The sequence below is a fragment of the Talpa occidentalis genome, unplaced genomic scaffold, assembly GCF_014898055.3.
Source record: "Talpa occidentalis isolate TD23 unplaced genomic scaffold, MPIMG_talOcc4v2.1 talOcc4.9, whole genome shotgun sequence".
In the NCBI taxonomy this organism is placed as follows: Eukaryota; Metazoa; Chordata; class Mammalia; order Eulipotyphla; family Talpidae; genus Talpa; species Talpa occidentalis.
In genome coordinates, this window is record NW_023605305.1 from 112,327,352 (window position 1) to 112,341,303 (window position 13,952).

Sequence of the window (13,952 nt, forward strand, 5' to 3'; positions counted from 1 at the left end):
CAAGTTCCATCTGAAGAGGAGCTGTCTTTAGGAAGAAAAGGGAAATTCAGAGAAAGCTTCTCCTTCCACAGGCTGTTTTTCAAGCATCTATTCTAAGTAGCTTAGAATAAATTCATTTACCGTCGTGGCGTGTGTTGGAATAGCATGTCCTCAACTTCCGCATTCATACTTTGAGGTGGCATATGATTCACAATATATGGGCTTTGGATTCTTTTCATTTTGGATCCATCCATGTTTCTGTGTATATCAGTGCCAGGAAATTTCAGAACCCTTGGGGTAAAGAACAGATCTAATAACTTCCAAAGGGAGGGGGAATAAAAGTGGAAAAATGATCTGTAATCAGAATGACCTCAGACTTGTCAATAACAGTGACAGCTAGAAGCAATGGAGCAGTTAATTCAAAATTAGGAATAAGAATTAATTACAGCTTAGAATTCTAAGTCTTTAGCCAGGCAAGGTCTCAAAAGTACTCTTCTACACTGACTTTCTCAGTGAAGTTTGTAGAATATGCTTCATCAAAACTGAGTCTAAACCAAAAGGCAAGACAGCGAATAAAGGGAACACGTGGAGGGGGATGGAGAGGATAACCAGTCCAGGCTGAATAGGGCAGGAGACTCTGGAGATTACTTTGAGAGTAGACAGAGACCGGTGCATACTAGTCATACTAGTGCTACACCTGATTACTGTTAGGTGAGCAGAGGAATTATGCAAGAAAAAGAAAAAACTGAATAGTTTTTGTTAACATAAAATTGTTTTAAGGCTTTTATTTGGAATCTAGATTGTTTTACAAAAATTGGTAAATAATTCCACTCTCCACATTTCTCCTACAAGAAATACATTCTTTGATAATGGCTTTGTTCCCGCTAAGAATTGTCTTTATATTGGTTTTAGTGAAATTAAAAACTGTGATCAAAGCCAAGTAAGTTTAATGAATTCCAAGCATTATAGCAGGTGGAACACCAAGACTTCTGGGAACAGTTTTCTAGCAGAGGCCCTTAAATTGTTGAATGAGTATCTTCCACTTGGATTCTTGTTAGTTCTGTCACTTTGTACCATTACTATCATAAATCATTTCCTTTTAACAAAAACTTTGAAAGAGGAGCGTGTTATTTTATATCTGTACTTCAGTATCCACCAATTAATCTAGGTCTAACTGAACATTGAATCTCAGCTCAGTTCTGTGCATATTTGTTTGAAGATCTGATAAATTGAGAAAAATGTACATGTTTAAGATATGTTTGAACCAGTTTTTTGGAGTTCATGTTTGTTATTAAATGGCTAAAAGAAATCTTGTTAGTTGGAAATACAGTATTTTTAATAAGTTTCTTATTAAAAGAAAAAGAAATAACATACACTTGAGACCAGGTTTCCAATGTGTTTCCAATGTGTCTGTTTTCACTGGTAATGAAAATCTTTGGGGTGTAGAACTCGTGTGTGTGTGTGTGTGTGTATGTGTGCGCCTTTTTTCCTGCCAATATTTTAAAATTCAGACTTTGAATATAATGGCAAAGTCCTGAAAAATATGTAAGAATATGGCAAGAATCTGAAATATTCAAAACTATGGAAAATTATTTATGTGTCAGGATGTTTATGACTGTTATGAAAATGAGTTATATTAAATATTATACACTCAGTAATAGTTGATGGCTAAAGTAATAGTTAATGTCTAAATTAAGACACAGTGGATGTTCAGGAACCAGTAGCAACTCTAGACTCTTCACAATATAATATTAAGTAGGATATTAAGTGCACACATGCATGTATGTATGTAAAGCTTACAAATGAACATTTTAATATTTATTTCAACATCTAAATGTGTAAAGCATGGTTTAGTTTGATTTTTTAATTGTTCTGCTTTTGCTTTTATAATCAGAACAAAAATTTTATAAACTGCAGCAATATTCTCTAGTTTCAAATTGAGTTGCCATCTTTGTGACTGGAATCAAAAGAATTTTTTTGAGCTGCAAAAAAATTTGGAGGTCATTCAGTTCAGCAAACACCACCACTCTTCTCTTAGCCCCACACACAGACATTCTCATGCTAAACATCTGTTTACAACATGCCATTGTCATAAAGGCTTTTGTTAATCTCATTAGTTCAAAAGCTCCTATTATTAGGAAGCTCTTTCTTATATGAGTTAAGATCTGCTGTACTGTGAATTCCATTCAGTGATCTTTGTTTCGCCTTTTGGCAAGTTTTCTATGTGTTCATTTAAAGATACTTTTATTTACCAGGCTAAAAATTTCATGTTTCTGTAGTATTTCTCTGATACCAGTCTGGTTGCCTTCTCTGGAAATAATCCCATTGTTTTCTAGACTGGGCATTGCATTCAAGACGTAGTTAAATAGCAACCTGAAATTTGTGCATTATACTTCATCATCAGTGCACAGTAATACTGCATCCACCTTTCTGGTAATCCTGTCAATATGGCTTGAAAATATAGTATAGATCTTTACTTTTTGCATGAGCTAAGATAATGATTTTCTCACACTGTTGATATTCTTCACTGTTACACTGAGTAGTTTAGGTGAAGTGCTACTTGTGTCCTGCCAGTCACATCTCCGGCTTGGCCACTTCACCTGTGTGTTCTCTAGCTGCCTACTGTACATTTTTACATGTCTTTGTTCTTGCTGTCCATTCTGCATGGAATTCCTCATTTGTTTACTTACCCCTAACGGAATCTTACTACCTTTTCAAGGCCTGCCTCAGATATCACGCCTCCGTGAGCCCTCTCCAACACTCAGGCGGAATTCATCCATCCTCACGGCACTGCCCTCATTCTGACATGAAGTATGATATCCTCGGTACTTAATAGTGTTTAGGTTAGAGCACACTTAACGCATGTTGAACCAGTTATACAGAATTCACAGCGTAGCACTTGTCATAGTAAAAGGAACTATACAAACATCTCCTCTATATTGTGCAGCTTTTGAAAAATCAGGGTTAATAATGGATTTAATACCGGTTAGTTTTGAAATTACAAAAAAAAAAATATGTGGTTATGGCAAAATAAGTTGTATGTGACAGAAAAAGTGAAAGAGTTTCTGTCTACTTCTCATCCATTCTCACTCTTAAAAATAACTATTCTTGATGTAGCCTTTTAGAAGTTTCCTGAGTATATGTTAACATAACTACATATATATACACTCTCATTAGGCTTTCACTTCCCCCTGCAGATACTGTTCTGAGACTTATATTTTTCCACTAACTCCTTATCTAGGGAAAGTTGCCACACTGACACATGCAGATGCACTGACCTGTACCTGGTGTGTTTCGTCAGTCAGTTGGTCCTAGTTGTTTGCAGCTATACACGGTGTCGCAGTGGTGCCTATCTTTGTTCCCTGTATGAATTTAAGTATTATTAAAATTCCCAGGAAAAAATGGGTGGGTCAAAATACATTAACATTTGAATTAGGAGGGTCTCCCTGGTGGTGCAAGGGGTTAAGATGCAACCTATGGAGCTATCTGCAACCACGAGTTCAATCCCGGCCAGGGAGCTACCCACATGGCCCAGCAGACTTCTCCTATCTCACCCGCTGCTCCCCTCAGCAGTGTATTTCAGTCAGTCTGCCTGTTCTGTTCCCCTCTCTGTCTCTGGTGGATTCTCTCTCTCACACACACACCCTCCTCCCCACCCCCCGCATCTCTGGCCTGTGCCCCAGCTCTTGTATGCATAAATAAATAAATCTTAAAAAAAAAAAAAACTATATACTTAAATATCTTTGTCAGTTTTTTTTTTTTTTTGCTACAGTAGAGGGAGCCACAACCCAAAGTATACTGATGTAACAACAGCACATAAAAAGTTTATTTTTCTTTTCCTTTAGTCTTTTTTTAACTTTAAAAATTCATTTTATTGAAGTGTACATTTCATTGTATTTTGACTAATATATAAGCATGGGTAATTACCACCCTGGTTACTGTGGAACATTTCCATTCTAGTCTTTTTTTTTTTTTAATTAATTAATTTATTTATGCATACAAGAGCTGGGATGTAGGCTAGAGGTGGAAGAGGGTGAGAGGATTCACCAGAGACAGAGTGAGGGCCAGAGCAGATGGATTGACTGAAATACACTGCTGAGGGGAGCAGCGGGTGAGACAGGAGAGGTCTGCTGCGCCATGTGGGTAGCTCCCTGGCTGGGGATCGAATTCACGCTGCAGTGACTGTGGATAGCTTCATAGTGCTGAGACTTAACCCCTTGACCACTAGGAAGGCCCCTTCATCCAGCCATGCAGGAAGTTCAGTCCCACCCCAAATGTATATCTGCTATCACAATTGACTGCTTATTCTAGAATCTCATGTAATTTAAATCAGACAGTATGTACTCATTCTTCTGTTTGGCATTTTTTTCAGCATGGGATTTTTCAGTTTAATCCATGTACTTGCAAGTGTCAGTAATTTATTCCTTTCTGTTGATGCATAGTTATCTGTTATATGGCTAGACCTATATTGTCTATCTGGTAACACTTGAGAGTCCCTTTATCATGTGCTTCTAAAAGGAGTCATAGAAGTAGGAATTAAATTTGTTTACTATTGAACTAAAATAAATTTCTTAATGTTTTTAATGTTGGTGCTTCTTAAAGCAGAGATGGTGAAGATAGAACTGAAGAGCTAAGTTAGTGACAAAAATCTTGCTCTGGGGCAAGGCAGATATAAGTGTACATTTTTGAATATAATTTCCAATGAATGTCTTCGATTTCATTTCATTTCTAATCAGTTCATTCCAAAGATGATGTTTAATATTAGAAGCACAGGTGAAAGTTTCAAGTAAATTGTTTTTCAAATCTGTTTCTCTGAAGAGTTCTAGTTCTTCGTACAAGCCCTTTTAGAATTGTAACACTTGTCCACAGGACACTGGACATTACCATCAGTGGTTGTGTGAAAAGAATAAACTAGTCCTCAAGACTCATACACAAACACAAAGGACTAGGGGTCTTCTGGAGGGGAGGGGTGGAAGTTGTGTTAGTTTCCTAGGGCTGCTATAATGATCAGATCATCACAAATTTGGTGTCATAACAGAAATTTATTCTCTCTCAGCCAGAAGTCAGCTTCTTCTGAAGATGTTTCTTGGCTTATGATGACATAACTTCAATCTTTGCCTTCATGTTTATATGAACACCTTCCCTGTGTGTCTCTGTGGCAGATCTCTTATTTCTCTTGAAAAGACCCCAGTCATTAGATTTAGGGACCACTGTTAAATACTAGGTTATTTTAATCTTTAGATCCTTTATTAATTTATATCTACAGACTCATTTCCAAATAAGGTCACATTCTGAGACTTTGAGTTTTGAATTGGAGGTCTGGGGTGTGCAGGTCTGTAGTGGAACTACAGTTCCACTATAGTATATTTAAGATACTTTTCTAAAATGAAGGTTTAAAAATACCGCGTTCAGTTATCTAAAACTTTCACACTATCTTACTGATTTTCATAGCATTTGTGGTTATGTGATGAAGCACTTCCCTTAACACCCCCGTGCAAGGACTCACCTTCCTGGAAACTCCTCTCCCTAGTAGGCCTTCACTGACTTATCTCCCAGGAAGTGATGAAGCTAGAGTAAGCTCAAGCTGTTAGTCCATATTTAACCGAGAGATGTGGAATTGCCTAGAACACCGCTCCTTAGAGATACTCTTGCTCAGATGGCCAAGAGCATACGTTCTGGCCTCTGTACAGTGAGCCACCAAGCAGAGTCTCTTGTTAGTCCAGTCCGGTTTTTTGGTTTTTGTTTTTTTTCAATCAATTCCAGCTTTTCTGCCTGTAACCTGGTAAATAAAGTCAAGCAGGTATCGGGGCCTAAGGTCAAGGGGTAAGATTGACCTATTATTTTCCATTCCAGTTTTACCAGTTGTAGAGTCACGTAATTCCCATTTTTACCTCAGTACAGTTTTACTCTATCATCCCTACAATGACTGTAATCAAATGATAGTAGCATGCCTGCTTTTTAAATAATGAAATTTAAGTTAAATCTGTAAAGGAATTCTCCACTGAGACCTATTATGGCCCAGGGGGTTATTGCTAATACCAAGAACTAGAACCCAGATTTGCTGACTATATACTTGGATTTTTGATGCTCACTTTAATGACTCCCTGATAGAATTCAGATTGCAATTTGCCCAACATTATAGGTAAGAATCATTGTGTGTATTAATTCTATCATTTACATTTCTAAATTATCACTGACTCACGGTGCTCCTGGAGACGTCAGGAATCCTTGCTTTCATAGGAATGATGTTACTGTCCCTTAAGAGCAGTTAACAAAGTAGTAAACCTGCTGTGAATCTGTAATGTTCCTTAAACCTTTAGTTAGCAGCTGGCAGTACCTGCTCCAAGAAGCGTGAAGACTACTGAAGTATTAGGAATGCGTAAATTTGCTTTGTGAAAACAATGTACTTATTTCTGTCAGTGTTCATTAGTAAACGTAATTATTAATGTCAGGTTATACTGTGAGCTCTGAAGTTGCCAAAACATGATTGGTATAGTATATTATTTTTAAAAGAATGCCTTTGAAAATTATGAATTTATTTTATGCCACTTTTTAGAACATCATTGTTTTATGTACTTTACAGCTGTGTGTGGAATTTTTAACATCTGTCGTATTTCAGCAGTCCTACTGGATTTTCTTAATGCTCTGTACATCTTACTGGATTTTCTTTGTTTTTGTTTTTGTGTTTTAGATCATTTGAGTGAGTAGAGTTCATTTTCTTATATATGTTTTTTCATGAAACCTCCAAATAAGTTGTTTCCTCTGATGTTATAACTGAGATCACTCGATGGCCTTGTTGAATTCTAATTGAAGCTCTTTCCCCCACCCCTCTTTTATTTTCAGATATTTATATCTGCTGTTCTCTGGTGATGACCTTTTACCTTTAGACCACTGGGTGTTTAATACAGAGGCTCATCCTCTGCCTGTGTTACATTTAGCCAATGCCACACTTTCAGGAAATCCTGCTGTTCGATGAAAACAGCTCCAGAAAGACCATTCTCTCCTGTGTTTTGTTTACATGGACCATTACAGAAATTAGTCTGGAGAGGGGGCTTTTGAAGACCTGGACCTCTTAAGTCAACAATGCAGGGTGAAATGTGACTATTCCCCACGAAACTTTTCAGCTTGTAGATATCTCAACTTTGAAATGATTCCATTTTATACCTGACCAAAACATAATAATCCGGTATGTGTAAGACAGAAACTTGATGTACTTTGATTCTTAACGAGATCGTCACATGAAAAATTATGCCTGTTAATACTATTTTATTTTTTAAGAGTTCTGGAGTCTGGAGGCTAGACTGCCTAAGAATAAGCCGAGAATGTGGAGCATCTTACGGAAGTTAGAGATGGCCTTTCGAACCAAGTATATAGCTGCTCCCGCCCATGGGAAGCAGCTTTCAAATCAAATACGTACGCCTTGTTTGCCCTCTTTCTCTCCATTTTTAGTAACGGAATGAACTAAAATAAACAAGAGTAAAAGAACAGAATGACTGCATCAGCAGCAGGAAGACTCAAAAAAGAGAGAGAAGTACCTGTCCCTATCTGAATTTCCACTTCCCTGGATGACCAGACTGGCAGCCATTTCAGGTCCCAATCTACTTCGTTGAAATTTCTTGGTTAGATTCCATGTCTCTGGGGGCATGGTGTAACAAAGATTACTCTTCAAGTCATGTCTCCACGTGGAATCTCTGAATCCGCTCCTCATTGGAACCGTTACTTCCGAGCCTGGGTTTGGGACTTTGTGCATGATGTTCAGTCCAGTGTCGATAGCATGACAAAAAGTGGGGGAAATGCCGCAGTTTGTTGCCTTGAAGCCTGTTCTAAGAGAAAGCCTTGGTTTTGCTGGTAGGAGATTTTTTTTCCAGATCAGCACATCTACCAAGTAAACTTGATCCACTTTAACCTCATTATCAACTTAGAGTCCCTCAGTGTACAACTTTATTTATGTGGCTTGGCAAAATTCATTATACTCTTATGCAACTTTCAATTTACCTTGATGAGCCAAATTACTTTTATAACTTATGAAATAAAAAATAAAATACAGTGAAACTTCCTTAAATATTATATCTGGAATGGGGACAGGAGATCCCTTATTTATTACCAGATGAGTGAGCTTTTCACAAATATTTTATGTAGAAAATAAATTCAACTTTTATTTTCTCCAAGAATATTTATAGAAATCCAAAGAATCACAATGCTTCAAAATAATTTTTAGTGATAAAATATTGATATGATTGATCCTATTACACTAAATCTGGGTCTATCTGAAGGACTTTCTCTTACCATCAGTAAATTTTACAATATTATTTTTAAAGAAACTGCTATTTCTTTATATTTTGGTGGAAGAACTTAAATTTTATCAAGAATTATATTGTAAGATAAATATCTAACAGAATATGCGTTTTCTGTCCCTTGAGGTTTTGTCTCCGTATGAGATGTCTTTTTCTGCTTTACACTTAATACATGCAGCTTCCGTGGACAATAAAAGTTAGGAGTAGTATAATTAGCCTAATATTTACTCTGAATTTGAAGATTTCATGAAACAATGTGCCAGGAAGCCTACTTTGGAATTCCAGTGGCTTATTTACTTATTTTGATAGCTTTTCTTTTTAACCTTATATTAGCATGTAGTAGGTTTAAATTGGGGAAAGATTTAATAAATAAATGTAATCAAATATTTTCTAAGGGTGATCCTCTTACACCAGAAATTGTCAAACTGCTCATAGCACAGCAAATGACCCATTAACGGTAACCACCCATGATTTTCCAGGATACATAGAAAAAGGTGTAGAGTCAGTTGCATTGAGTCTTTAATAACATTAAATTTTAGCACATATTTTGAAATTGTAATATCTTTTACTACTTGAAAAATTAGAAATTTTAAATGTGATGGGGACACGATTGTAACTTTGGGAGGGAAAGCGAAAGTATTTGGCGCCCAAAAAAGCATTGATGCTAGTCCTGAAATAGCACAAGTGAAAAACTTGAGTTGGCGAAGACACAGAACAGCTCCAGAGGGGGCAGTGAATCCCCCCCCCCTGTCCGGGAGAACACAGAATAAAGGGGTGTCCTTGCTTCTCCCAAAAACTTGTCAAGGAATGAAAAGACAGAACCCCACCACAAGGGCTCTGTTTATATTTTTCCAGTGACTGGGGCTTAGGAAACAGCAGAGACGCATACAAGTCTGGCCAGTTTTGAGCAAGCCCATGGCTTGCGGGGAACAGTGAAGAGGTAAAGAGGCTGCTTCACTGCTCCCCACTTCCTTATGATGGTGAGACTAGAGTTCCAGCAATGCTTCCATTTTTTTTTTTTTTCCTTCTCTGAATACCAAAGGCAATTAAAGTCAGCTACAGATGACTTGCTGGTGTCATGTTTTATTTTTGTTAGAAATTTTTAAAATCGTTTCCTCCAATTTCAGTCCTTATCCCATGCTCTGTTTAGTTTCCAAGAGAGTTCTTTCTTCTGTTCTTTATAGTCGCTTGCATTTTGTAGACCACTTCGTGTTAAATACAGAAGGCCTAGAAATGCCCCTTTCTGGATGCCTCCTCAAAGCACTGACACATCACTGTGCTTTGGGCACAAATACGCAGAGCAGGTAGATGAGGGGTTCCCTGGCGGAGGACAGTGGAGACTCAGAGCTCCTCTCTCTCTCAGATGTTTCTGTCTCTTAGAATCACAGTTTGGTTCAAACCAGATTTTTCTTTGTTTTTTTTTTTTATTCAACCAGTATAAAGTCATTAAAGCCAAGGAAATGCGGCCCTAACCAAAAAGAAGTCTCTGCAGAAAAATCAATCCCCGATCAGAGGATTCTTGCTTTCTGGTGGGTCACACGTGTTTGCTGTTTTACCTCTCTGACTCTGACTTGTTCTTGTCTTGGAGTAGATGTTTCTATTTTATATGTAGAAATAAGGCCTGGGCATTGAAGGAATGAGTTCCTCTTGTGGAATATGGACCCTGGTTCTCTCTGCTGTTATCTGGGGTAACCTAGGACTTCACTTGGTAAACTTTAACCAAGCAGTTGAAGATTTTGCTCCTGAACTTCTCATCCCCACTCTCCATTGCCAAAGTCTTTGTCAAAACTACGCATTTGTTCATAAAAGGTTGTGCTTGCCGTCCACATTATGCAGTTTCTCCTCAAGCCTGGATTTCTGTGCATGAATGTGTGAGTGAATCAGAACGAGTGAACAAACACGGAGTACCTGATGTGCCAACCTTTGTGCTGGGCACTCTCACATTTTATGATTCCAGTGGCATTTTTGGTAGAAGAGTAGTCCATACCATTTTAAATGTTTCTAGTATGCGTCATGTGACAAAATCCTTAATTTTATATTTCATTTAAATTAAAGAGGAAAAGAGATGGTTTATAATATATTTTAAGCAAAGTGTTACTGTATCCTACTAACAGCGATAGTTGCAGTCGATAACTAAAGTCTCATGGAAACTGTCAAATACTTGATTTCTCATGCAAGCTTAACTAAAATATTTACTTTAGAGAGAAAAAGCATTCTTTTACTGTCTCACTCTAAGTACTAATTAGAAATTAATGATTTATAGAAGTGCTGGTTATTTTATATTCAAAAAATTGGGGCACATAATTCATGGGAAAAGTTTGCAGTTGTCAATTGTTTTTGCTCTGCTATGAGTCCTGCTAATGTCCCCATGCTGTTAAGTATAAAGACAAATATACTAAAATATTTCTAAGTTCCAAATAACAGTTTCTAGTTAGAGGATTTTGAGTTCTTATTTTTCTTTAGGTTTTCTTACCCTCCAGTTGGCTAGCTTGTCTTATCTACTCTTTACATAGATATATACATAAATTATACATGGAAATTTTATTACTGTCTGTGTTAATAAGTAAGGAACAAGTAATTGTTAACCGGTTTTGGCTGCACAAATTCTAAGCAGAATATTTGAGTTACCAAACATGATTTGGAGATACTTTAATGCACTTATTCTGGTTCAGTCAATAACATTGGTGAAGATGATTTTCTGTTACTTCAGCTCTTTCAGATCACCATGGAGATATACATATATACTGTCTGTATTGAGTCAACAAGCGTTTCTGTAAGGGTCAGATTATAAATATTTTAGACTTTGTGAGCCATACAGTCTCTCTCTGCTACTCAGTTCTGCTGTTGAAAAATGGAAACAAGTATAGACAATATGTAAATGAAGGAGTGTAGCTGTGTTCCAATAAAACTTTATTTATAAAACCATGGCAGGCTGCATTTGGCTCATGAGTCATAATTGTTAACTTTTGGTCTCCAGTTTAATTTATGTAAGACCCTGTAATCTCTGCTGCTTCTCTGTGTTTTGAATTACATAATTCACCTTTTAAAGCAAAAAAGCTATGTGTGTGTATGATTGTATGTGTCTGTGTAACCTAAACTATAGATTTTGTTGTCTTCAAAATGGAAACTGCCCTTCTAGAGTCTCTTCGGGTTTCAGGGTGATAGGACTCATGAAAGAGGCACATTTTTCTGTTCCCGGTGTGTGCTGTCAGCCAGTAGTCACATTGTAAGGCAGTTCCAGAGTCCTCATGGAAAAAGAAGGGTCTCAGTGTCATGCTCAAGTGGTATCTGAATACCCTGTCCGAGCGCTGCCTGCTCACTGACCCTTGGACCAGGACTCTGGGTTGCTGCGGCTACAAAATCCCTGCACTTGAACACTCCGAGTCCTATGACAAGAATATGACAGGATGCCTGACCTTTGTGCTGTAGAAACTGAATCTTTGTAAAATTTTAAGTGGCAGAGAATAGGTTCTGTGCCTCACTTGCTGGTGGGCAGTCACCTTTCAGACGGCACAAAGTCACGGCCCTCCTTCCCTGGGGAACAGTCCAAATCTTGAGAAGTGCAGAGAGCAGTTTTCCTTCCTCTCTGCTTGCGCACCTCACCTCTCACACCCTTTACAAGTCAGTGGCAGTGTTTCAGAATGTCCCATGAATCATGTTGGAATGAAAGCTTTCCTCAAACTTTTATTTTCACCGTTTAACAACTAAGCCATTTTAAAATTGGTTTGCGCCCACAGAACTCGTGAGATTATCCCTGAAAGTACACAGCATCTTCTCACTAGTTGGTACGTTGCAATGCACCCATCCTGAGAGAATGGTTTTTTCACTAAGTTTATGAAATATGTCACTGTCGGGGGAGATTCTCGAGGAGGGGGGTCCTGTGTTTAGGGTGGGAGAGGGAGCGCATATAAATGAGCTGCCTTTCCAGGTCTGCCACGCCATCCGGGTGGTTTCAACTCAGTGTGAATGTGATTACACACAAACACACACACACACACACACACACACTTGCTGGTGTGCAGAGGCCTTTAGATAACGGCTATGCCTTGCAGCTACTTGAATGTTACACGCTGCACGCCGGAAAGCTCCCTGGAGAGAAGCTCAGCTTTCTCGGGAACATTTATTTTTTGGAAAACTTTGAATTATTGTTGGATTCATTAAAATATCCCCAGATTTAATTACTGTATGTGGACATCGAAATGACATTCTTCAGTCTCACAGGTCCCAGATTCAATGGCTCCCTAAACTAATAGCGGGGTGAGTGTGAGCTCCTAACTCGGTACCCACTGGCTGCTCCTGAACTGATCTCCAGTCATTTCCTCTCTGTGTAGTTTTTACAAATTAAAGGTAATATCGTGTATCAAAGATCAAATAAAGATGTTCTTTAAGTGACATTTTTTGTCCTTCATTTGTACTGACTGGTGACAACGCAGTCCAGTCTCCCTAGTTACAAAACAACTGGCTTTTATGGTCCGTGTTCAGGGTCCACATCCAGACAGGATTTCTCTTGGTTCAACTTGAAGTTACGGAAAGCTTGTTTCAGTGGCGATTCTTACTCTGTCTGATTTAAGAAAAACTCTGTGTCCATCTGATTGCATTACTGTGCTTGTACCGCTGAGACTTTGTCTAGTCCGGACTCTCAGATCTTCAAGCTGAACAGTCACCTCAATCCCTTGATCTCATTCTGCCACATTAAAATCTCACCCGACCCTGCTTTAGTAATACTTGGGCAAAAGTAGGCCTAGTGGGCTTGAAAAACAGGATTAGACTGTAGACAGTGATTGAGTCTGTTGACACAGCAAACCTGGGGGGACCATGGTTCGCCCAGTGGGTGGGTCCTCAACTGTGCTTACGACTGCAGGGCAGACACATGCAAAGCAATGACAGGGCTGATGTGTGCGGGGAATGAGGAAAGTGAGCGCTGTGAGGATCATCACAGACTGGCTCGTGGCCAGGCCGCCCTAACCCCAGCTAGCGTCCGCTGAGCAGAGCCTCAGGTCCACGCTGAAGCTGTGTACAGTCAGGCAGCACCTCCAGACGCCCCACCTCACCAGCTGTGCACCTGCTGACGCCCCAGCCACACAAATGCTAACGTGCCTGCAGTTCAGCCCCCAAAGTGCTGAACTTTGGTGAGACAGGCTGCGGGAGTGAGAGCCTCCTGCTCGGAGCTCACCTGCCTTCCGTGTCCCCTGGTCCCCTCCCCTTTGCTCCTTGTTCCCAGGCGCTCCCTGCCCCTGACGTCCCCAGGACCCACCGGGACTTGTAGCCCAAGGTGGCCGCATCCAGGTGGGGTGGGTCCATGGTGCGGGCACGTGCAGGAAGATGGCTCTGTGACAGCGGCCAGAGGCCCGCGCGGGAAAGACTGAGAAGAGCCCGTCCGACTCTGGGGGGGCTGCTCCCCCAAACTCTCACGCAGCCCTTTTCACCCCGAGATGCTGCTGCCCTTGGCCCAGGGTGGGCCAATAGCGGCACCCACCAAAATCCCCAGGGCCCCTCCTTTATGAAAGCCTGAAATTCCACCAATACCATAGAGCCCTTGAGGTACGGAAAAATGAATAGTATTTAGAAGGAGCTTAAGACACTTCCCTGGAATTAACTTTTAAAAATATTCAGCAACACTCCTGGTGACTCCAGAGAGAACCAAGGCGAGCGCAGGATTCAGAAACAGGTCCGCAGAAG

At 39.4% G+C, this 13,952-nt stretch overlaps 1 protein-coding gene across 2 annotated transcripts in view; it reads left to right on the forward strand.

Annotated features, from left to right (window-relative positions):
* The window catches only part of MAN1A2 (mannosidase alpha class 1A member 2), an 83,926-nt gene extending 71,254 nt beyond the window's left edge, over positions 1-12,672 (forward strand). The window contains exons 13-14 of one of the 2 annotated variants that reach the window (XR_005123150.2): positions 6,823-7,165; positions 7,258-12,672. Coding sequence is in view for 1 of the 2 variants with exons in the window: in XM_037500645.2 (XP_037356542.1) it covers positions 6,823-6,955 (133 nt within the window). In the remaining variant the exon portion in view is untranslated. Of the gene's footprint in view, positions 1-6,822 lie in introns of both variants that reach the window. The other variant, XM_037500645.2, reaches the window with a different exon arrangement.
* Positions 12,673-13,952: the final 1,280 nt, after the last annotated feature.